The following is a 22,796-nucleotide window of genomic DNA, read 5'->3' as shown; positions in this document are numbered from 1 at the left end:
GAATGTGCTGTCCTTGGCTTGAAGGCTCAAAAACAAGATAGAGGAATTGATCCTCCACACACCTTTCTCAATCTTCCTTTCTCTTTACAAACCCAACAAGACAAACATTGGATTTCTCCTTTATTTCTTTCAACAGAAGAGTCCCCTGACTGTGTAATGCAAAAAGCAGTAGTTCTAAAGTTAGAGGCTTTGGGTACAAATTCTAGCTTTTCTACTTATTTATCGAACGACTTTAAGCAAGTAATATCCTCTCTGTGGGCCTCAGTTTCCCTATTAATTTGCTACTGGTCAAATTCTTTTTTTCTTTCCCTGGGTAATTTAATTTATTAATAAGATTTAGCACATTATTAATAAAAAGGTGGTTATTTAAGCATCTCTCTTAGTCCAAAAACAATCATGGTAGCCAGGCTCATAGTTTATATACCCTTTAAAGAGTATGTTTTCCTGACGGCTTAAGGATGACATCATGTCATCCTTGGACAGTGAAGCTATCTTTCTACTCAAACCATCCCCAGTCTTGGATGACAAAAGGATCTGTCTTCACCCCGAGCTTGAGTAGAACCTAGTGGGTTTTCCCACCTTAGTTTAAATTCCTTGTAAGCTTGAATGGGATCTTCTGGTCAAGTTCTTAATTAGTGAAGAGCCAGAGATTGAAATTAGGCCAATTTCCTTATACTTTCTATTCTGTGATATGACATGACTTCGAAGGTCTCTTCCAGCTCTTTAGAAAGGAAATGAGTATTTATTATTCACTATGTCCTAAGCCCTTTACAAATATTATCTCATTTCAACATTCCAGCAATTCCGGGAGTGGATGTTATTGTTCTCTGTTTTATAGTTGAAGAAACTAAGGCAGACAGAGATGAAGTGGTTTCCATAGGGTTACACAGCTAGGAAGCATTTGAGCCCAGATGTGAACTCAGGTATTCTCACTCCAAAGGATATCTGGGAGGATCAAAGCAACAAGGACATGGGGAAATCAAGTTATGGAAACTTGAGAGAATTTTCTTTGTCATCAACAGACAACTAAGTAGTGCAGTAGGTGTAGTAGGTATAATGCCAGGTCTGGAGTTAAAAGGACCTGAATTCAATTTTGACCTTAGGCACTTATCAGCTGGGTGACTCTTCGGAATTAATCATTTCACTTGTTTGCCTCAGTGCTCCCATCTGTAAAAGGAGCTGAAAAAGGAAATGGCAACCACTCTAGTATTTTTACCCAGAAAACCCCAAATAGCATCATGAAGAGTTGGAAATGACTGAACAAGAACTTCCTGACACCAGACCCAGTACTCGATCCTCTGCATCCCTAGCTATCTTTTCAAGCAAAGAAAACTCACCCCAATCCTCAATTCCCCCTAGTCATAATTTGTTGGCCAACCCTCAGGGTTTAAAGATCAACTTCTCCATGCCTAAAGGAAAAGATACTTGGTGAATGAACCTGTATATCAAGCCTTTTCAGGTTGATGGAAATTGCCTGAACTTCTGATTTATGGACTTAATACATAGCTTTTAGTAATAGGATAATGGATTTATGGCTGGAAGGGACCTTGCAGGTCTCTGAATCAAAACTTCCCATTTGATAAATAAGGAAACTGAAGTCCAGAGAAAGGATATGATTTATTTAAGGTCATACAGTTCATATGTGTCCCAGGTAGGATTTGAATTCAAGTCTTCTACTTCCAAGTCCATCATTCTTTCTATCATATCCCCCCCACCTGAGGCTGGGGTTAAGTGACTTGCCCAGGGTCACACAGCTAGGAAGTGTTAGTGTCTGAGACCATATTTGAACTTGGGTCCTCCTGAATTCAGGGCTGGTGTCTTTCTATCATATTACATGATTGCACAGATCTTAGACATTTCTCAGGGTATTAATGGTTATCTTCACAGAAGTTCTAGCTTATTTCAGGACTAAGTTTAGAAGCATCATTGGCAAGAGCTTGTAACTGATCTTTGGTGGGGAAGAACTGAGTAGTTCACCAGTTGAAGTCCATCCTATCCTGTTCCTATGTTTCTATGAAGTTGTGGGCCAGCTTATTATCTGTTCTTATGGTTATTGGTAGAGAGCAACAATTCTCAAACTTTCTGCTCTCTCCTACCCTTTCATACTCTTAAAATTATTGAAGACACCTCTCTCCCCCCAAAACTTTTGTTTATATGGGTCACAGCTACCAAAATTAATCGTATCAGGAATCAAAACATCTTAGAATTAATTTTTCATTAACTTTTTTTCCTTTTAATAGCATTTATTTTTCCAAATACTACATGCAAAGATAGTTTACAACATTCTTTTTTTTTTTTTTAACTTTGTGTTCCAAATTTTTCTTCCTCTCTTCTTTAAGACAGGTATACCTTAGAATTATTATGAAAATAGTCTTTACCCTAGGGGCAGCTAGGTGGCGCAGTGGATAGAGCACCAGCCCTGAAGACAAGAGGACCTGAGTTCTAATATGGTCTCAGACACTTAACATGTCCTAGCCTTGTGACCCTGGGCAAATCACTTAACCCCAGTTGCCTCAGCCAAAATAGATAGATAGATAGATAGATAGATAGATAGATAGATAGATAGATAGATAGATAGATAGATAGATAGACAAATGAATGAATGAATGAATGAATGAATGAATGAATGAATGAATGAATGAATGGAAGAAATTAGTCTTGACCCCACACATCCTCCTGAAATAGGCTTTAGAACCCCCAAAGGACCACACTTTGAGAATAGCTGCATTAGAGAACTACTTATAAGAAAAGTCTCTCCATCAGTGAGATTGGCAGCTATCCAGAATACTAATGGGTTGATTTATGTATGGCCACATAATCCCTATGTGTGTGAGGCAGAAACTTGACCTCAGTCCTTATGACTTCAAGACTGGCTCTTTTGTCACCATATCACTTAGACTTTCCAGAATCATCATTACTTTCCAGGAAAAGCTATGGGTTATGGAAAGTGCAATGTAATCCTCCAGTTACAAATCATCCTGTTCTTACCTTACTATACAGTCCTGGGCCTGAGTTGCTGTCCTTCCTCATTTCAATTCAAGATATATGTAGTGTATGTATTTTGATGGTCAAGCTCTGTGGATTTTTGTATCCAATTAAACGTGGTAACATGAACAATAAACTTCATAGGGTTTCCATCATTCATCCACCTGGTTTTTCCTGTGTGGATTGTTAAATTTGTTCAAAAGAAAGCAGTCTAACAATTGACAAATGAGGAAATTTTAATTTAATACAGTGTCATCTCCAAATAGGAACTTAGAGGGGACTTCACTATCAATGGGTAGTACCTCTTAGATTTGGAATCTGTGATAAGATTCTTCCATGAACATACTAGACGTGTTCCCAATTTTGTGCCTTGCTTGATATTAATTATCAGACTCTCGCCAATGATGTTTTGTATCTTTCAAAGAATTTTCCATACTAATTAACTTATATATAAAAGACACCTTGGAGGAGAGCACTGAAGGTACAATTTCTTCTCTAGCAAATCTATCACTGTTTCTAAACCAACTATATCTTCCATCAGTCCCAGTAGAGTTTCCGCATTTAGTCCCAATTTGCTCAGGTGGCATTAGGAAGTTATAATGATAATGATGATGATGATGACGACGACGACGACTAGGACCTATATAATATCTGTTTTGGACTGGGGTACTATGCCGAGCATTTTGCAAATAGCCTAACAGACACCAAGATGAGAAACACAGATCATGTATTCTCAGACAAATTCTGTGTTGGGAAGGAGAGGTCAATTTTGAGGATATTGGGGTAGGCTATTTTCAAGATACCTCAAAAAGAGAAAGGCATCTAAGACTTGGAAAAAAAATCTCAAACTGTCAATAATTACCAACCTATGACCCTTTCTCCCATGTAAAAAAATCTTTATAAGAATCATTTACACCTGAGAGCATCTTTGATGAGAATTTGAGAAGGCAATAGGCAGGTTTGCACAGATGATTTTCTACAGCAGACATCAATTTTTACAGTCACACAATTGAGTGAAAGGTGCAGAGACCACAGGATCCCCTGGCGTTTATTTTGGGTCGAATACTTTTAAAAAAATTGTTATTAACTTCAAGATGTTTTTCAAGCACCATCTTCTATGTGAATTCTTTCCTGATTCCCCTCAATTGCTAGTGTTTTTCTTCTGATGCTCTTTTTATCTCATGGTTTTATTTTTAGTGTTTTTTTATTTATTCGGTGATTTCCCTAAGTATACATATTTTCTTCCTTATTGGTGTGCAAGTTCCTTGAGAGCAAGATTTTTTTGTACTTCTATCTCTAGTTTACCATAGGATATGAAACACAGTTGGTGATTTGTTGTTGGGTTGGTTAACTTGATTCTTATCAAGAAAACATGAATTTAACAAAAGGGGGTTAGAATGGCCCAGATATTTGGACCAGGTAGAAGATGGTCTATTTATGTTGTTTCTAGAATATAAGGCCCTCTCGCCTGTACTATTTTCCTGAATGAGGTGTGCCATTCCCTGGTCTAGATTTGAACTCATATTAACCAAGGCAAGTTGCCCCATTATTGTCTTTTGATTTTGAAGTGGAATGGGAGAGGATTCTGGGAAGATGGCAGAGTAGGTGGATTTCAAGATGAAATCAAAATCTCAGCTTTGAGTATAACATATCGGGTCACTGCATTAAAACTATCCTGATGAAGTTCAGGTTTTTGTCTGGGTCTTTAAAAGGAGATAGATGAATAGTACTGAGAAACTTCCAATACTGATCTTAGAGCAGCCATATTATTCCCAAGCTCCTTTTCTGTGGGTCATGGAGTATCATTTGAGGTGTTGCCTAGGCTCATTGGTTTTTGCTCTGCACCTGGTGGGTAGTGCATTGGTAGTGTCTAAATTTAGACCCACAAAAGAAAGGTATCCTGATCTGAACTACCATCTTTCTTAGACTGCAGGAGGAAAATAAAAGAGGATGCCTAGGGAAAAGGTGGGGAAAAAATAATCTTCAGAATTACCAGCATTCATGCTAAGAGCCCAAGATCTAGCTCAAAGTCTCAGGAAGGATTGCAAAGTCCAAAAAAGAGAACAAGGGACAGCACTAAGCCCAAACTGAGCCCCTGTGGGTGTCCATATCTGGTCTACCCAGTTATTCAGGAACATAGGAGGAAGAGTAAGAGGTAGCAGTGATGGGGGTCAGTCTGGACCCGTTCTGGAGCAATGTCCACTGTCAGAAGGTATGATGGCTCCTTCATTCAGAAAACTGGCCAAGTTTTGAGAATTCGCATAGAAAGGGAAGTAGAAGGGGATAGCCTGCATTTCTACTGCTTGAATCCTTATAGTTAAACCTTGGATTTGGAGTTTAAAGGGGGGCAAAATTTGGCTTTACAGCCTGAATGGGAGCTTTACTATCTTAGTATCACTTGTGCCTAACACACAGTAGGTATTTTATCTGTGCCGAATGAATGAATAACTCTCTAGTTGTTGGAAGGCAAAGAACACAAATGAGTACAAAATGTCAGCAAAGATTATTGACTTTTGGGGCACGTGTGCCTTGTGTTGCAAGAACTTCACACACTGCTCTGGATTCTTTAGAAGAGTTCTGGAAAATGTATTTGGGAAGAACGAAGCAGCTGTTATACTAGGTCAAAAGCTACCTTTTCAACCCCCTCAGATCCCCAGAGAGATGCCTAGAATTGGGGCAACAGGCCAGGGCAGCAGAAGGCACAGTGGTGCAATTGCAGGGACTGAAACTTTTTTTCACTTGGGGGAGATAGTGTGCTGCCCCAGCATTCCTCATGTTATCAAGTAAGCCCCTCCCTCCTCCTTCTGGAGACTCTTGGACAAGTAAGAATCCCATTATCTTTATTTCCTCGGTGATGTCTTTTGACCCTGAGCCACATTGGGAGCTAGTGCTTTCAGCGGAACTACATCTTTGGTTCATCCTTTCAAAAAATGTTAGATCCAAATTCAGAAAGAGGGGGTGTATCATAGACAAGGATGGGGTTCCCTGAAGTGCTGAGCCTTTTTCCTTTTCTGAGAGCCTCTCTCTCTTCCTTCTCTCCTCTCTTACTTTCTTTCCAGGAGGTTAAATTCACTCTATTTGGGTTGAATTTTTCCTTCCTCATCTGTCACCAACTGCTAGATATATGTGGTCCTTTCCCTGGGTCCAGGTGCACCCAGAAATGGATCTGTGCTTCCTCCTTCAGACAGATCTCATTGCTAACATTGCAGCTCATCTCTTATTCACTTTCTACTCCTAGGAAGCTCCTTTCTTTTTCTCTTTGGGTTTTCTTTCACTGAGTCACTAAATCACCACTCTGGGCTTTAAGTCTTTTGCCTTATCTTGGATATCTCCAGATTTCCATTTTACTTCCTGGCTATCTCTTTCCCTCTAGCCATCTTACCCCACCCTGACTCCACTTTCTACCTCTCTTTTAAATGTAAATTCCATAAAGGACTGTCTCTTTTGTTTGATTTCTTTTTTTAGTGCTTAACAAAATATTTAATAAAGGCTCTCCATATCATCTATCTCCTTTTAATCTAATTATTTCTTTCTTTGTCTTTGTTTGTAACTTGTCTGTAACATGTCAAATCTTTATATCTACATATCTGTTTTTATATATATTTCTATGCACATAATTTACCTTTACATCATCAAATTGATTTATCTATTTGTCTACCCATCATCTATCCATCCATCCATCTTTTATTCTAGCTAGCTACCTATCTGTATATCTATCCATTCATCATTTATCTATCTATATATGGATTTCTGCCCCCATAGCTATTCAGTTATCTAATTATAGATCTGTATGTTGTATGTACTCTATCTATCCATCCATCATCTATCTAGCTCTTAATCTTTCTATCTGTATATGCATATCTTTCCATATATATATATATATATATATATATATATATATATATATCTGTCTATGCCTTTCTGTCTACATGCAGATCTCTTCATCTCTTTATTCATTCATATTCCTGTATGTTGTGTCTCTCCATTATCTCTCTATTTGTATTTATGCATGTTTCTTTATCTCTTTCTTTATTGCCTACTTATCTGTCTGTATGTTATGTCTCTATATCATCTATCTATCTGTCTCTCTATCTGTATTTATGTTTATCTCTCCATTTCTCCACACATTTATCTATTTATTTTTATTTTATCTATCTATTTATTTTTATTTTTATTTATCCATCTGTCTGTCTGTCTTTCTATCTATCTATCTATATCTATTAGAGGACTTGTCTGTGGCTTCTTCTTCCCCAAAATGACCTCTCCTTCCTTCTGCTCCCTTATTTCACACTCACCATATATTCCACTTGAATCTGTGATCCTTGAAATCCCATATTGCCAAGGTTTCCTGAAATTTTGAAGGCAGGAAGCGAAAGTAATGGGGTAATTATTGGAAACTGATCCACTGGCTGCCCCATGCAGCAGCCTGCTGGGTTATGGCAAATGGGCTGAGGGGCGGAGACAGAGTGTGAGCTTTTGTTTTTACTGTAGTCCGGCCCTCCAACGATCTGAGGGACAGTGAACTGGCCCCCTATTTAAAAAGTTTGAGGACCACTGATCTATGTCATCTAGTCCAATCTTCACATACATAAGAATCCCCATTTTGATATAGTGGTTAACCTGTCTCTATCTGAAGACCAATGGATTGGAAGCCCCCATTTCCCACAATACCCTACTCCTTTTTTGAACTGCTTTCATTGTTAGGAAGTTTTCCCTTATATCTAAATTCCTCCTTCCTATACATTTCCATATTAGTTCTCCCCTCTGCAGCCTTTTCTATAGTATTACCCTTCAAATGATTAATGACAAGAGATCTCATCCTCCTTCAATTCAGCAAATATATATTAAGCACCAATTGTATGTATGCAGGATACCAAGTTTAGATAATACAATCCTTATCTCATGAAGCTCAAATGCCAGGCAAAAAACACAGGTAACCTTTACATCTAATCAGTCCGTCAACAAGCATTTATTTAAATGTTTTCTATTTGCCAGATCCTGTGTTAGGCAAAGCATAAGCAGTTTTACCTAAATGGAAGGAATACTAGATAGAGTGTTAAAAAATATGAACTCCTTTCCTGGTTCTGATACTACTTATATGACTCTGCCAAGTCACTTTATTCCATTGGACCTCATTTTCCTCCATCTGTAAAAATGAATGGATTGGACTAGAGTAGCTGGCTCTAGAGTGAGAGTCCCGGGTTTCAGACTTTCCCCTTCTGTTTGCTTCCAGTGTGATCTTGAACAATTTTGTTGAACTGCTCAAGGCCTCAATTTACTCATTTGCAATACTAAGGAGCTAACCTTTGCAGACCTCTCCAGCTTTGAATCTCCAGAATGTTCACATAAATTAGTTTAAAGGCAAACCTTGTTTTATTTTCATTTTTGTATTTAACCCTAATGTTGAGAACAGCAGCTTAAATATAGCGAGGGCTTAATTCATGCTTTTGATTAATGAGAACATTAGAGTGGTACCCTCCAAAAGTGCTTTGTGTGAGGTCTGAGGGGGAACAGTGTTATCTACAGTGGGGACAGCTACATGTTAATTATGGTAAAACACAGTTGTTTGCCTATGGTCTTCCCCATTAGAGTGTGAATTTATGGAAGGCAGGGACTGTATTTTTACCTAATGAGGAACACTTAATTTATAGTAAGCATTTACTGAATATATGTTAATTGACTGACTATCCAGAAAAATCTGGGAAGGCTTCATGGGAAAGTTGATAATTTGCATGATATGTAATAGAGCTTTTAGACAGAAAAGGTTCCTTTCTGATGGCAAAAGAAGCCCACTGCACTTTTTTTTCCCAGTGTGCCCTATTCAAATCCAAAAGCAAAAGGCTAATTCTGGGCCTGAGGAGAAGGACCTTGACCTAAAGCACTTCAAAGCACAGTGACCTTCAGCTAGGAGGCTAGACCTTTCTGTGTAGTGGGATGAGGCCACTAAACAGTGTTTGCTTGGGCTGAGCCCAGGAAATGTATTTTTCTGCATGTAGGCACATGTGCACTGCCTGCTGCAGGGCATGTCCTAATTAGCCCACTATCTTTAGGCTAAAGAAAATACTGTTTTCTCTGGAATTATTCTCGGCTGCTAAGTGATCTCCCCCATTGCTTTCGGGGGAGCCTGTTGCACACTCGGGAGTCCCCTTTCCCGTTATCGCCCAGGATGGCCCAAGCGTTCAGAGCGTCCTCTCGGCCTGCATCTCTTGGCTCCATCATCTGAACGGTTTTCCCTATCTGGATTCTGGCCTTTTCATTTTGTCCGCTTTCTCTGTGATGGGAGCCTGAGTCGGGGTGAGCTCCAGGAGTCTGGACAATGTATTACGTGAAGAAAAAGGTGAGAGAGAGAGAGAGAGAGAGAGAGAGAGAGAGAGAGAGAGAGAGAGAGAGAGAGAGAGAGAGGAGAGAGAGAATGAGAGAGAAAGAGAGAGAGAGAGAGAGAGTTGGAGGTAATGGGAGGGAATTGCAGTCTTACCCACAGAGCACTCAAGCCCAGGAAAATGAGAAGGATTAGAAAAGGAGTTGGAATGAATGGGAAGGAATGGAGGATGAAGCAAGAGAAGGGAGATGAAAAGAACGTGGGGGAAGGGAAAGAAAGAGAAGGCAAGGAGAGAGAAACAGAGAATTGAAAGAAGTGTAATTCTTAGAAGCCGTCTGGGGTTTTGGAATTCAAAACTTTCAAGTTTACTAATCAATGAAATTTGCAATTACAACATAAGTATGTGTGTATATAAAGTAGCGTGTCCTTGTATATATTTATAGCGAGGTATGTATATATAGTCATGTAAAACCTTAGAGAAAATAAACAAAGTGAAGAGAAACTTGGGATGTCTTAAAGAGTTGCCACGTTAGTCAGGGGTGAAGAAAACACAGGTGAGGTAGAATGAAATGTGTGGAATCTCGTTTCATTCTCTTATGAAAATGGGGCTGGCAGCACAGAGTTATGGAGATGCTAGCGTGTCCTCAGTCACCTAAGAAGGAAGTGTCAGGAATGTTTTGCCCGACACCCTCCAGTGATTTGTCCCCAAAGAACTCTGAACAGATAGCCAGATAGGGTTGCAGCCTTGGGGGAGAGAGACAGACAATGTATTCTGTGAAGAAAGAGGAGACAGACAGACAGACAGAGGGAGGGAGACAGGGAGACTTGGAGGCAGTGAGAGAGAACTGCATTCTTACCCACAGAGTGCTAGGGAAAATCAAGACCCTATCAAACCAAGGAAGGGAGAAGACCTGCTTTTAAGTGCTGCCCTTGCCACCAAACTGCCTGGATCCTCTCAAGGAAGTCACTTTCTCAATTTTATATTCTTTTTTAAAATGTAGGGAATTATAGTGGTAGGAGAGATTCTATTGCCTTCTTGAAATTTCCAATTTGCATCATTCCAGAGGATTCTGGGTGTTTTTCCAAGACCAAATGTTATGACTTCCCTTTTCTGGACCTGTTTCCTCCTCTTTTAATTGGAATAGGTTGGACTAGTTGACTTGAGTGTCCCTTATTTTTAGGATTTTCTCCACTGTGTCTCAGTTTCTTCTTCTATAAGTAGACTGGACAGTTCTTAAAGTGTCCACTTAGCTCTAACCAGTTTGGGTTCTAGAGTTCTAAAGACAGAAATGAGGAAGAAAGTTTGCTATTTAAGATATTCCTCAGGTCCTAAAGACCATATTCCTGAGCTCCACTACATTCAGAGATGTTAGAGACAGAGTGAGGGTTTCCTTGAAAGGCTTTCTGCAAAAGTTCCATTTCTTCCTGTTTCATGAAAACACCACGGAGATGTCTCTTTCTGACATCTCTGTCTTGTTTTGTTTCAGCATTTGGGCGCTCAGATTCCTATCACTCTTTCTCCCTTGGGTTCTAATGACTAATCGTCTGAACACTCGCCAAGAAGTTTTAAAATGTAGACAAGTTAAAATGTGAATGCCTTCTCCTGAAACTGCAGCTCCCCCACTTTCTAAACTGAGGGTACTCAGGTCAGGTTATTGCTGCATGATTGGGCTACAACATCTGTCAGGAAATGAGGCTCATCTGCAGCTTCCCCTAATCTGACTTTCTGACAACAGAGTAAAGGATAAGGAGGGATAAGAAGAACAAAGTGCTGAGAACTGACCATGGGAAGCTTATAGGCATTCAGATGCTTACCCCAGTGGAGTCAGAAAGATCTCTGGATTCTAAATAGGACTTTTCAGTGGAACATTAGATTAGAATTCCCATAACTCAGTGTGGCTTAGACCAGTTTTTTTCCTTCCTTCCTTCCTTCCTTCCTTCCTTCCTTCCTTCCTTCCTTCCTTCCTTCCTTCCTTCCTTCCTTCCTTCCTTCCTTCCCTCTCTTCTCTTCCTGTCTTCCTTCTTTTCTTCCTTTCTTTCTTCCCTCCTCTTCCTTCCTTCCTTCCTTTTTTCTTTCCTTCCTTCCTTCCTTCCTTCCTTCCTTCTCCTCCCTCCTCTTCCTTTCTTCCTTTCTTTCCTCCCTCCTCTTCCTTCCTTCTTTCCTTCCTTGCTTCCTTCCTTCCTTTCTTTCCTCCCTCTTCTTCCTTCCTTCTTTCCTTCCTTGCTTCCTTTCTTCCTTTCTTTCCTCCCTCCTCTTCCTTCTTTCCTTCCTCAATTATTACATACCTTCAACTGGGATACAATGACAAAAATACAATAGACCATACCCTCAGATTGCTTACAGTTTAGGAGACAAAGAGAACCTACCTAACATATACAAAGCAGGGATGAATAAGAAGGCCATAATGTAGAAAATAACATGAGTTGTGCCTCAGAGGAACCCAGGAACCCTAAGAGATCAAGATTAAGGAGTATATTCCAGAAATGGGGGACAACCTGTACAAATACATGGAGATGAAAGAAAGAATATGAGATCTGGGGCTTTTTCCAGAAGAAAAGTCTGTCTGAGCTGTCAGGTATTGAATGACATCCATTTCTGGGTGTTGTATATTAGGAAGGATGTTGACAAGCTGCAGAACATCCACAGGAAAGACATCAGAAAGCAAGGACCATTCAGCCTGTGCCATGGGACATTGGGTGGTTGGGGAACTCGAGATATTTAACCTGGAGAAGAAAAGACTTAGTGGGAGATGTGATAACTGTCTTTGAGTGTTTGAAGAGCTGTCATGTGTAAGAGAGATTACTCTGCTTGGCCCCAGGGAGCAGAACCAGAAGCTGTGGGTGGAAGTTGCAAAAAGGCAGATTTAGACTTGATGGAAGAGGGAAAAAACAAATAACATCCTGCCAGTGGAAGCTGCCTTCAAGTGGGATGAGTTACCTTGGAAGGGAGGCAGTCTCCCCTTATTGGGGATCTCTAAGAAATGACTTGGAGATGACCATTTGATGGGTATGTTTTAGAGAAGATTCCTTTTCAGGAGTGGATTGCACTGGATGGCCTCTAATAGCTCTTCTAATTCTAAAACTCTGTGACTATGAATTGAATTTGGGCATCAGAAATGGCTTAAGAAAAGGTCTAATTTTGACACTAAAGACATGGAGTGATGTCATGTGGGAAGTAAAAATGTCTTTTTCCCAGTCACTGATTGGGTATGGGACGAAAGAGGACAAAAAGGGCTGTTAAAGTGTAGAGACAGAGGGAGTGAATGTCCTAGAAGGGCTGATGCTTCTGCAGAATTGTCTTGGGAACAAAATGATATAGGGACCCTTAAATTTAAGAGTACAATCTTGGCCTTGCTACTTATTTCCTATATGATCTGGGTAAGTCACTTAATTTGTTAGGGCCATAGTTCTGTAGGATCTTAAATACAAGACAGGAAGAAGCTTTACAGATCAGGAAATTCAAATCTTCATTTTACTGAAGGGGAAACTAAATCCCAAAGAGATTAAGAGACTTTCAAGGCATGCAGCTAAGTATCTTAGACAGGATTTGAACTCAGCTCTTCCTGACTACAATTCCTATGTTCTTTCTAGTATAAGATGCTGCCAATCAAATGAAGGTGTTGGATTAGCTCCTAAAGTCCTTCCTGTTTCTAGATTCCTAAAACTTCAAAGGTGGCTCCCCCTTTCTCAGAGCTCTTCTTTATTTTGTCCCAATTTTGGCTTGGAGATTGGAGAATCATAAAATGTTAGAACTGCAAAAAATTTTGCATATGCCATCTAGTCCAATGTTCCCATTTTACAGATGGGAAAAAGAAGCAAAGACAAGGGGAAATGAACTGCCAGGAGCTCCATAGAGAGATTGTTACAGATCCTGGTTCCCAAATTGACCCTTTTCAAGACTCCTTTTAGTACCCTCGGTCTGGTTGAAAACTGAGGATTTGGGGAAGTGGCAAAGGTCACAGAAGTCCCCAGCTTGTTCTGAAAAGGGATTGCACAAAGGGAAAGATAAGGGGAAGAGAGAATGAAGGGAAGGGCAGAGCTGGGGGAGAGAGAGCACATGCTGTCCACTTAGGCTTTAGGGCTGTGACTCCTGACCCCCTTGTACTTAGGCTAACCTGTGTGAAATGTGAAATGTAAAAGGCTGGTGAGTTGGGGGGAGTGGGAGGGGTGAGGCTGATGAAGAGACCAACACAGCCTGAGGAATGTGTGAATGTTTGTATGTTCAGGAGGGAAAGGGCAGGGGAGGGTGTTTGGGGGGGGGGGTGCTTCTTCCTGAGTATGGCCAGCTCTGTAACAGGAAAGCAACCATTGGCAAAACTGCCTGAGCAGTGCTCTGTTCCTTCAGCTTAGGCAGCTCTTCCCTCCCATTTACATGAAACGGTACCAGGGACCAGGCTGACAGGGTAGAAATGTGGGGTTCTGCCCCTTCTCCTTAGAACTTCTAGTTCAGATCATTCTCGATCAAGAGACGTCACATTACTAGCTAGACAAATCACATGAAACCCCAGAGGAGTCTCAACACTGGGTGGGTATGATATGTGTTCAACTTGGAAGGTCTGTTGTTGTATGGAAGAAGGATTAGATCTGTTCTTGTTCCCAAAGGGTAAAAATAAAAACCGTGGGTCCCTGTTGAATTAATTAATTTCAGCTGACCAAAATCTGACCACTCTGACTGAGCAGGACATCGGGTCATAGGTGGAGAGCCATCTTATAGTGAAGCTCAGAGGGGGAGTCCCCTCTCAATGTTCATCTTCAAGCAAAGGGCTCGACTCGAGCAGATTTCTTTCATGGATAATCGAGATCATTTTTAACTTTCAAATTTTGGGACTGTGAATTAATTCATAAAGTCTTCTAGCTTGCCGAAGCTTTCAGTGGGAGCAGCATAGCTGCAAAATAATTCATAGGAAAGAGATTTCATCTTGGAATTAAGAAAACTGAGAGAGCCTCAGTTCTGATATTAGCTTGTGACCCTAACTAAGCAAGCTTCTATTCCCAGTTCACTCATCTGTAAAATGTGTTTTCTTCCTTGACTGGTGGTTTTTAGTACATTGGTGTGCTCCAGGAGAAGAAAAGAGAAGAAGGAAAAAATATTTAAGTGCCTACTGTGTGCTAAGCACTTTACAAATATTAACTTATTTGATCCTCGCAGCAATCCTGGGAGAGAAGGTCTTATTTTACAGTTGAGGAAACAGAGGCGGGCAGGTGAAGGGATTCATCCAAGGTCACACAGCTAGGAAGTGTCTGATTCTGGATTTGCACTGGAGGGTCTTCCTCGGGGAGCTTTTGTTCTGATTCGTGTTTCCAAATTCAGGGTTCCTTTCAGTTGATCTTCTTCCTGCCCTAACTCAGAAGGTAAATATTTGAGTCAATACCAGAAGGCAGGCCCATACAAATGATCGACCAGAAGCCTGGACTAAGTAAATTTCACATGGCTTAGTTTAAATTCAAACTTTAAAGCTGGGATTTGAAGAAAAGATTTCAGCAGATAACGATATCTGGATTCGGTTTAGAGCAGATCAGACACTGGGGCCTTTGGGGAATTCAGCCCTGCCAAGCATTTAGTGGTCAAGCAAAGAGACGAATGTGGTCCAGAAATGCACCAGCCAACTCAGGCTTCTCTGGAAAGATCGCCAGTGAGATTTCCAGCAAAGACAGCATATAGCCTTATCTCAGGATTTAAATAGGGAGTATATTCCAAGCATGGTCAAAAGTCGGGGCAAGCAGTGACCTGGGAAGCATGTCCTGGCTACACCTGGGTGCACTAGAAAGCTTGAAGAGAGAATGGCGACTGTATCGATAGATTTGTCTTGAATAAGGAAATCTTGCAGATCACTGAATGTCAAAGCTGGAAAGGCCTTTAGAACACAAAATGTCAGTGCTGCAAGAGAGCCTAGAACATAAAATATCAGCACTAAAGAGAGAGAGGAGGACCTGAATTCAAATCTTTGTTTTACAGTTTATTTGGGGCAGTTAGGTGGCCCCATAGTGGATAAAATGCCAGGACTGGAGTTAGGAAGATTTATCTTTCTGAGTTCAAATCCAGCTTCAGAAACTTACTAGCTGTGGAAGCCTGGGCCAGTCATTCAATCTCTTTTGCCTTAGTTTCCTCATCTGTAAAATGAGCTGGAGAAGGAAATGGCCAACATCTCGAGTCATGGAGAGTTGGACATGACTAAAACAACTGAATAGCAATAACAAACTGCTTACTAGTCCCTTAACCAATCTAGGTTTCTGTAAAATGAGGGAGGAAGAGTTGGACTTAATGGTCAATTAGGTCCTTTCCAGCTGCAGATTCCTGTTTTATATCTGTTTTTAATACAGTACCTGCTGATCTCAAGAGCAAGGTCAAGATTTGGGAAACCTGAATTTATATATACATATATGTATGCATGTATATATACAGATTGTATATGCATGTGTGTATGTAAGAGAAAATAGGCAGTATAGAAAATTTATTATATAATCTAAAACATAATAAATATATTACATATGTGCAATAAATATGCATGCATATATATGTGTGTTTCATTTTTTCCTCTAAATACTCCAGAAATATGTCCACTGATAGGTGCATTTCTCCAATTATAGTGATATAGGGCCAATGCTCCAGTTGCTAGATTCTTCACATATCTCTCTCCAGAAACTAAACTTTCCAGGCGAAAAAAGAAGGAAATATGCTTTTATTAAGCACCTACTGTGTGCCAAACATTATCTAACTTGCTCCTCCCAATAGCCCCAAGATGTAGCTATTATTATTCCCATTTCCCAGATGAGAAAGCTGAGGCAAACCAAGATGAAGAGACTTACCTGAGTTACACAGCTACTTAGTGTCTGAAGCTAAATTTGAACTCAAGTTTTTCTGGCTCTAGGCCCTGTGTTCTATCCATTACATCATCTAGTTGCTTATCCTGGTGCAGTATGGGTCATAGTTCTTCAGGAGTCACCTTCCAAAGAAATCCCAGGAGTTCCTCGCTGTGTATCACTCAGGTGCATCTCTCAGTACAGCTTCCAGTTGCAGCCATCTAGACTCCAGCTACAAAATTCTCCAAGTATCCCTCTCCAGGTGTTCTTTGGATGCTCAACTCTCCAGATGTTGTTCTCATGGTCTAGCTCTCTGGGTGCTAAGCCCTTCAAGGTTCACCTTTCAGTTGCTAAACTGTCCATGTGTCAAACAGATAGATTGTAGTGAAGCTTTAAAGGGACTGTGTTCTCCAGGTGCAACATTCTAGGTATGGCTCACTCAGGTACCTCTCTCGGCACTAAGCTCTTTAAGTGTCGCCCTTCGGGTGCTGAGTTTTCAAGGCGTCACGCTTCAGATAGGAGTTCTAGGTGAAGCTTTCAAGGTTCTAAGATCCCTTCCTAAAATGCTAATCTTATTAGGAGTCACTCTCTAGATCCTACATTCTCCAGATAAAACTTTCTAGGTGAATTTCTCCAGGTGTAACGCTCTCTCCAGCTCCAGTTCTCCGAATGTAGCTCCTTGGATTTAATGGACTTTACCTTGTTGAGGTTGTCATTGTTAATGATCTGAGCATCACTGTCTCTTTTACAGTCATGTATTTATATTGGTGGGCCCCAGAGTATTATTTATCCTTGTTTCTCAGGTCTCTCTAACTAAGGATCTGAAATCCCTAGACCATAGGGCCTTGGCAACCCTTTTGGGCCTAAGGTATGGGAAGAATGAAAAGTTTCAAAGGTAGCTCCTTAAGGTGCATCTGAGCACAGGATGGCCAGTTTGGCAGAGGCTCAAGGAAACATTGCATTGAATACATGGTGATGGAGAGGGTATATGTGACCTGGTGGGGCCTGAGTGGTCGACCTGGAGAGGTTTAGGAGGAGGTCCCTTTCTCTCATCTCCACCGAAGGCTCCGTCCGTGAATGTTTAGCTTGAATTATGGCCTTTGTCCATTGAATCCCATAACCAATCAGTATCCAAGTCTTTCCAGTTCTTTTCCGAATCAGTCGGTCTACAAGCATTCATCCCATGCCAGCCACGTTCAAAGCCCTGTGTTAGATTGTGGGCAATGGAAAGACAATAAAGAAATTAGTTCCTCCACTCAGGGAGCCTGCATTCTCTAGAAATAAGTATAAGAAAAATCAGTAGGAAGTTAATTGTCAAAGACATTACCAGTTTGGGGGAGTCAGGGAAGGCAGTGGGTAGAAGGCGGCACTTGAACTGAGCCTTAGGGATTCTCTAGAGGGTGGAAGGATGGATTGGAGAGGGGGGACAAAGTGATGATCTCTGCTCCATCTCTCTCCCTTGTCCCCTGCTCTCAACCCGTACAGTCACTACAGAAGTAATGGTACTATTTGAATTTGTAGAGTATATTTCTATATGAGCTGGAACCAGTGACCATATTTTTCTATTATTATGACTTTCATGACCTCCTAGTTTAACTCTCTGTGACCACAGGATTCATTATTAAAACTACTGGAGTTCTGAGTGTATTCTGAATGCTCTCACCACCTTTCATTGCAAGAGCATCCTGTCTTGTAGTCTCCCTTTTTCCTCTCCATTCCATCCCTCATTCAATTGCCAAGATGATCTTCTTAAAACACTTCTCTGACTTTGCCATCCCTTAGCTCAAGAAGCTTTAGTGGCTCCCTACTGTCTCTAGGATAAGTAGGAAGCCTCTCATCTGGCATTTAAAACCCTTTACCATCTGGCTTCTCCTTTTCTAGACATTTCACATGAGACTTTTCTGGAGGCGACTGGGTGGCTGAACTTAGAATCAGGAAGACTCAAATCCTTTATTTTGCCTCTTTTATTAAAATAGATATAGGAGTGATACTTTACCTCGACGAATTGTAAAGTGTCAGATGAGGCAATATTTGTGAAAGCTCTTAGCACAATGATTAGTATATAGTAGGCACTATATAAATGCTTATTCACTCCTTTTCCCTTAGATGCACGAGTATTCAGTTCCAGATGATTTTGAAAATTTGGGGCACCTTAAAGGAAAAAAGTAAGGGAGTTTGAAGAATGGTGTTCCGATTCTCCTTTGAGGCATCCTTCCTGTGTGACATTGTTCAATGTCATAATTGCACATTTTATATGCCCTCTCATATATATATATATATATATATATATAATGGGGGTTGAACCAAATGGCTTCCGGGTCCCAGGCTAGTGTTTCTCATGCGCCTAGGTCAAAATACCTGGGGTCTAATCCACAGATTCGGCCATTGGCTAGCTGGACACCCTCAGGCAAGCTTCTCTGAACACTTTTTCCCTACAATCTGTCAAATGGGTATGATAATCTATCCTACTCTGTACTCACCCCCAGGTGACCAGGGTCCATGCCGACAGCACTTTCCTAGATCTTTAGATTTCTTGGAGAGAGGGATAGTATGAGGAGGGGGGGAAGAAGAGGAAGTTCCAGGCCACCAATACCTCGCCTCTGGCAGCTCTGGAGAAGAGCGGAGATAACGGAGAAGAGGACGGGATGTTTTGCTTACCAGACAATTCCCCTCAAAGCTAGTGAAGGATTTGCCCTTTTTTTGTTGTTGTTTTTTGTTTTTTTTCTTTTTGTCTCCTCTCTTCCACCCCGTTAAATGCTTGGTTAGATTTCCCGAAAACTTGGCACCTGGGAAGGCTGATAGAGTGGGTGAGGTGAACATGTCAGTTTATCCCTCCGTGCAAGTAGTGACCTGTCGGGTGGGGAGGGGGGAGGGTTCGGGAGGTGGGGAGAGACCCGAGGAAATATTTGGGATGACTTGAGGTTGGCTGGCCCTTTAAGAAGTCTGTAACAGGACACCCCTGGTGCCGAAGAAGGGTAGCTGATGTTTCCATTTCTCCTAAACTGACTGTGTGTGTGTGTTTTTTTTTCACCCCCCCCTTCCCTCCTCCCCCTTTTTCCTTCTCCAGTCCCAGTTTAATCTGCTCACCAACACCATGGATCAGAACAGCAGCAGCCGAGCGGCCTCTACCAGTCCCTACAACCCAGAGCACTCTGCCAGCGTCCCGACACATTCTCCCTACTCCCAGCCCAGCTCGACGTTTGACACCATGTCCCCCGCGCCTGTCATTCCTTCCAACACGGACTACCCCGGCCCCCATCACTTTGAGGTCACTTTCCAGCAGTCCAGCACCGCCAAATCGGCCACTTGGACAGTGAGTTGCTTCCTCCTTCCCCTTCGTCTCCTGCTTTTGCTCCCTCCCTCTGCATCCCCTCCCTTCCACCGGTGCTTCTCTGGGGCATCCCTGGACGAGGAGGAGGGGTCAGGATGGAGTCGGGAGCTTTAGCATCGTCTGAGTGAGTGAAACGGCGTCAAATCTCAGCCTCGAACCTGTCTGCCGGCCGGCTGAGCTTCCCGTCGGTCCTAATGCCTCAGCGGCTCTTGGGGCAGGGGGGTGGGGGAGAGAGAGGGAAGGTCTTGTCCCAGTGCCCCGGCTGAGAAGACTGCCGCGGGGAGTTTACGATGAGAACGGTTCGCCGGGACAGCCGTTCCCTCTCGCTCAAAGTTGCCAAACCCAAAGGAATTCATTGAGAGGTGGGAAGAATTAAGAGGAACAGATTCCTAATTAGTAGAACTGTTTGATGGCCACTGGGCAAGTCATTCAACTGCCTCAGTTTCCTCACCTGTAAAACGAGGATAATAATAGTACCTACCTCCCAGGCTTGACATAATGATTGAATGAGATAAAATGTGTAGGAAGTGTTCTTATTAACAGGCTGCCTGAGGAAGTGAAGGATTTCTTTTTCACCAAAGGGCTTCAAGACACGGCGCGATGCCCACCTGTCAGAGTATTGCAGTAGAGATTTCTTGGGGGAAGGCGGTCTAGATAGATGAGATGACCATAGAGGAACCTTTCAACTCTGACCTTCTGAGAGCCAGTTTGATTTTCTGAGCTTCCACTGGAGGTCTTCCAGAAGAGGCTGAGGGACCCCTCAGTGAGGAGGATGTTAAAAGGAATCTTGTTAAATTATCTAGTTAACCACGGTTTCTGAGGTTCCCCTAGTCTGCAATCTCTTGGTGCTTGTTAGTATGGGGAGATGGAATGAGTGATGGCTTTGGAGTTCAGATCTTGCTTCTGTCACATATTCGGTGATATACTTGGCTACGTGAACAACTCACTTTTCCTCTGTGTGCCTCAGTTTCCTTATCTGGAAAGTGGTTGAAAGGCCCTTTCCATCTCTAAAATATGAAGTCCTCTGAGTCTAATTTGCTTTGTCTTGCTGAGCCTCAGTTGGTCCATGTGTATGAGGGCATTGGTTTCTAGCTCTGTGATTCTATAAAGGTTCTAGTAGTCCCTCTTGATAGGTAAAGAAAGGATATCTGGCTTCATGTGATATTGGGGTTCTGGAGAGACCTCTAGATTAGAACCTGATAACGACAGCTTGATGACTCATGGGGTACAGAGTCGGGAAAGTGTTTGGGGAGCAACCACTAGCCCCCATCCCCTTTGGGGGATCGCAGGTCTTGCTTTTTGCCCACTTTCTTATGCAAATGATGGACAGAGGAGCGGGTGCCTCCTCAGAACCTCTAGCCCTTTATCTTGTTTTGTAATTCCATCCGCTGGGGGTTCTGGGGAGACGATTTCTCAGAGGGGAAGGGATCGGGAGCAGGGGCAGAGGTAATCGGGGAAGGGAGGGAGGGAGACAGCAGGGAAAGCTGCCAGAGGAATTCAGCGCCGGGTAGCTTTTTCTTCCAAGGAGCCCACAGAGTGTCCTGTTGCTCCCAGCACTCTGCTCTGCAGTGTCTCGGGGCTGTCTAGGTTGGGAGAGCCAGGTCCTGAGAGCTGTGTTTTTGCCCACCACTGCCAGAGAAGGCGGCCAGTCAAATGCAAACATATCCGAGAGCTCTGAACTCAATTACTCTCCTTGTCATTATTGATGGGTCCCTCAGGACAGTGGTCTAGGATTGGCCAACAAGTGTTCCATCTGAAAAGGGCTGCAACGTTCTGAGTGGCGTGGTGTGTGTGCCTGCATGTGTGTGTGTTTATGTCTGGGGGGGAGGGTCAGACTTTGCTCAAGAGCCCTTTTCCCTCACAAACAGAATCCACCAACAGTCAAGGAGCCAGCAGCTATTCAGTACCTACTGTGTGCCAGGGCTGGGACCTGGGCGTTCAGAAATGAGTGAAAATTAATGAGGAAAGACAATCTGCATGTACATAAATACATACAAAATAAACACAATTAACAGGTATTTATTAAGTGTCTGCTGTGGGCCACTGAGGACAGGGACAAAAAAACAAAAATTCCTGGGCTCAAGAAGCTTACCTTTTAGAATAAGAATAGCAGCATCCATTCCAGGCTGGTCTCCCATTGTTCTGATCCACATCTTGCCGCTAGACCCAATAAGGATGACTTGCACAGCTCTGGTTCCCCTAAGTCCAGTTCTTTTGCATGTAGCTCCTCTAGATAGGCACGGAGCCATGAAGGCCAAACAAACAACACAAGGGCATGAATGGAGCAAGACCAGGACGGGGCTCCTTGGGAGAGACCCACATACATCTACAACAATAACAAAGGCTGTAATAAGAATAGACCAAATATGATCATCTTAGCTATAAAGAGAAAGCATGGCGTAGGACTTAGGAAGACCTGGTTTCAAATCCTGCCTCCGGCTTGGCTATAGGACCCAATTCAAGTGATTTCGGCTTCACCAGGGAAGGTCTAGATAGGGTTAGAGCAGGTAGGTGCTCATTAGCTCTGGTGGAGGGAATTTCCATCCTGGGAATTCTCTATGATGACATCACATCTGGCAACCCCTTCCCACCTAGTACCAATAATTAATAATTAGAGATGAAATTTTTATTGTACCTCTATATCTACGTAGCAGTTAAAGCAGATGGATAGCTCAATGGCTAGAGCACTGGACCTTGAGTCTGAAATATCTGGCTTCAAATTCAGGCTAAGACTTTTCTAGGGTATGTGATCCTGTGCAAGTTGCTTTACCTCTGTCTCAATTTCCTCAACTGTAAAATGGGAATACTAACAGCATCCACCTAACTACCAGGACTGTGGTAAGAATCAAATCAGAAAATTTTCTAAAGCATTTAGCACAGTGTCTGGCTCATTTGTTGTTTTTCAATCCTGTCTAGCTCTTTATGGCCGCATTAGTGCTTTCTTGGCAGAGATATTGAAGGGATTTGCCATTTCCTTCTACCGCTAATTTTTTTCTTTTTCTTTTTTTTTTCTTTTTAATTAAATTGTTTTATTATCAGAACATATGCAGGGATAATTTTTCAACATCTACCCTTGTAAAACCTTGTGTTCCAAATTTTTCCCTCTTCCCCCCACCCTCTCTGTTAGATGGCAAATAATCCAATATATGTTAAAAAATATATGTTCAATCCAATATATGTTTATGTATTTATACAATTATTGTGCTGCACAAGAAAAATCAGATCAAAAATGGAAAAAAAATGAGAACAAAAACAAAATGTAAGCAAACAACAACAAAAAGAGTGAAAATGCTGTGTTGTGATCCACTCATTTCCCACAGTCCTCTCTGGGTGTAGATGGCTTTTTTTATCACCACATCA

General features: G+C 41.9%; 1 protein-coding gene across 6 annotated transcripts in view; it reads left to right on the top strand.

The window, feature by feature from the left end:
• TP73 (tumor protein p73) overlaps positions 1-22,796 on the top strand; it is a 212,845-nt gene that overhangs the window by 107,940 nt on the left and 82,109 nt on the right. For 5 of the 6 annotated variants that reach the window (XM_074306470.1, XM_074306469.1, XM_074306468.1 and 2 more), the window contains one exon: positions 19,173-19,418. The exons of the other annotated variant lie outside the window; for it this stretch is intronic. In XM_074306470.1, coding sequence (XP_074162571.1) covers positions 19,173-19,418 — 246 coding nt within the window. The remainder of the gene's footprint in view (positions 1-19,172; positions 19,419-22,796) is intronic. 6 annotated transcript variants of the gene reach the window in all.

Source organism: Sminthopsis crassicaudata, chromosome 3 (assembly GCF_048593235.1).
Source record: "Sminthopsis crassicaudata isolate SCR6 chromosome 3, ASM4859323v1, whole genome shotgun sequence".
NCBI classification, from domain to species: Eukaryota; Metazoa; Chordata; class Mammalia; order Dasyuromorphia; family Dasyuridae; genus Sminthopsis; species Sminthopsis crassicaudata.
Note: the sequence above shows the minus strand (reverse complement) of the source record. Positions and strands in the feature narration are given on the sequence as shown.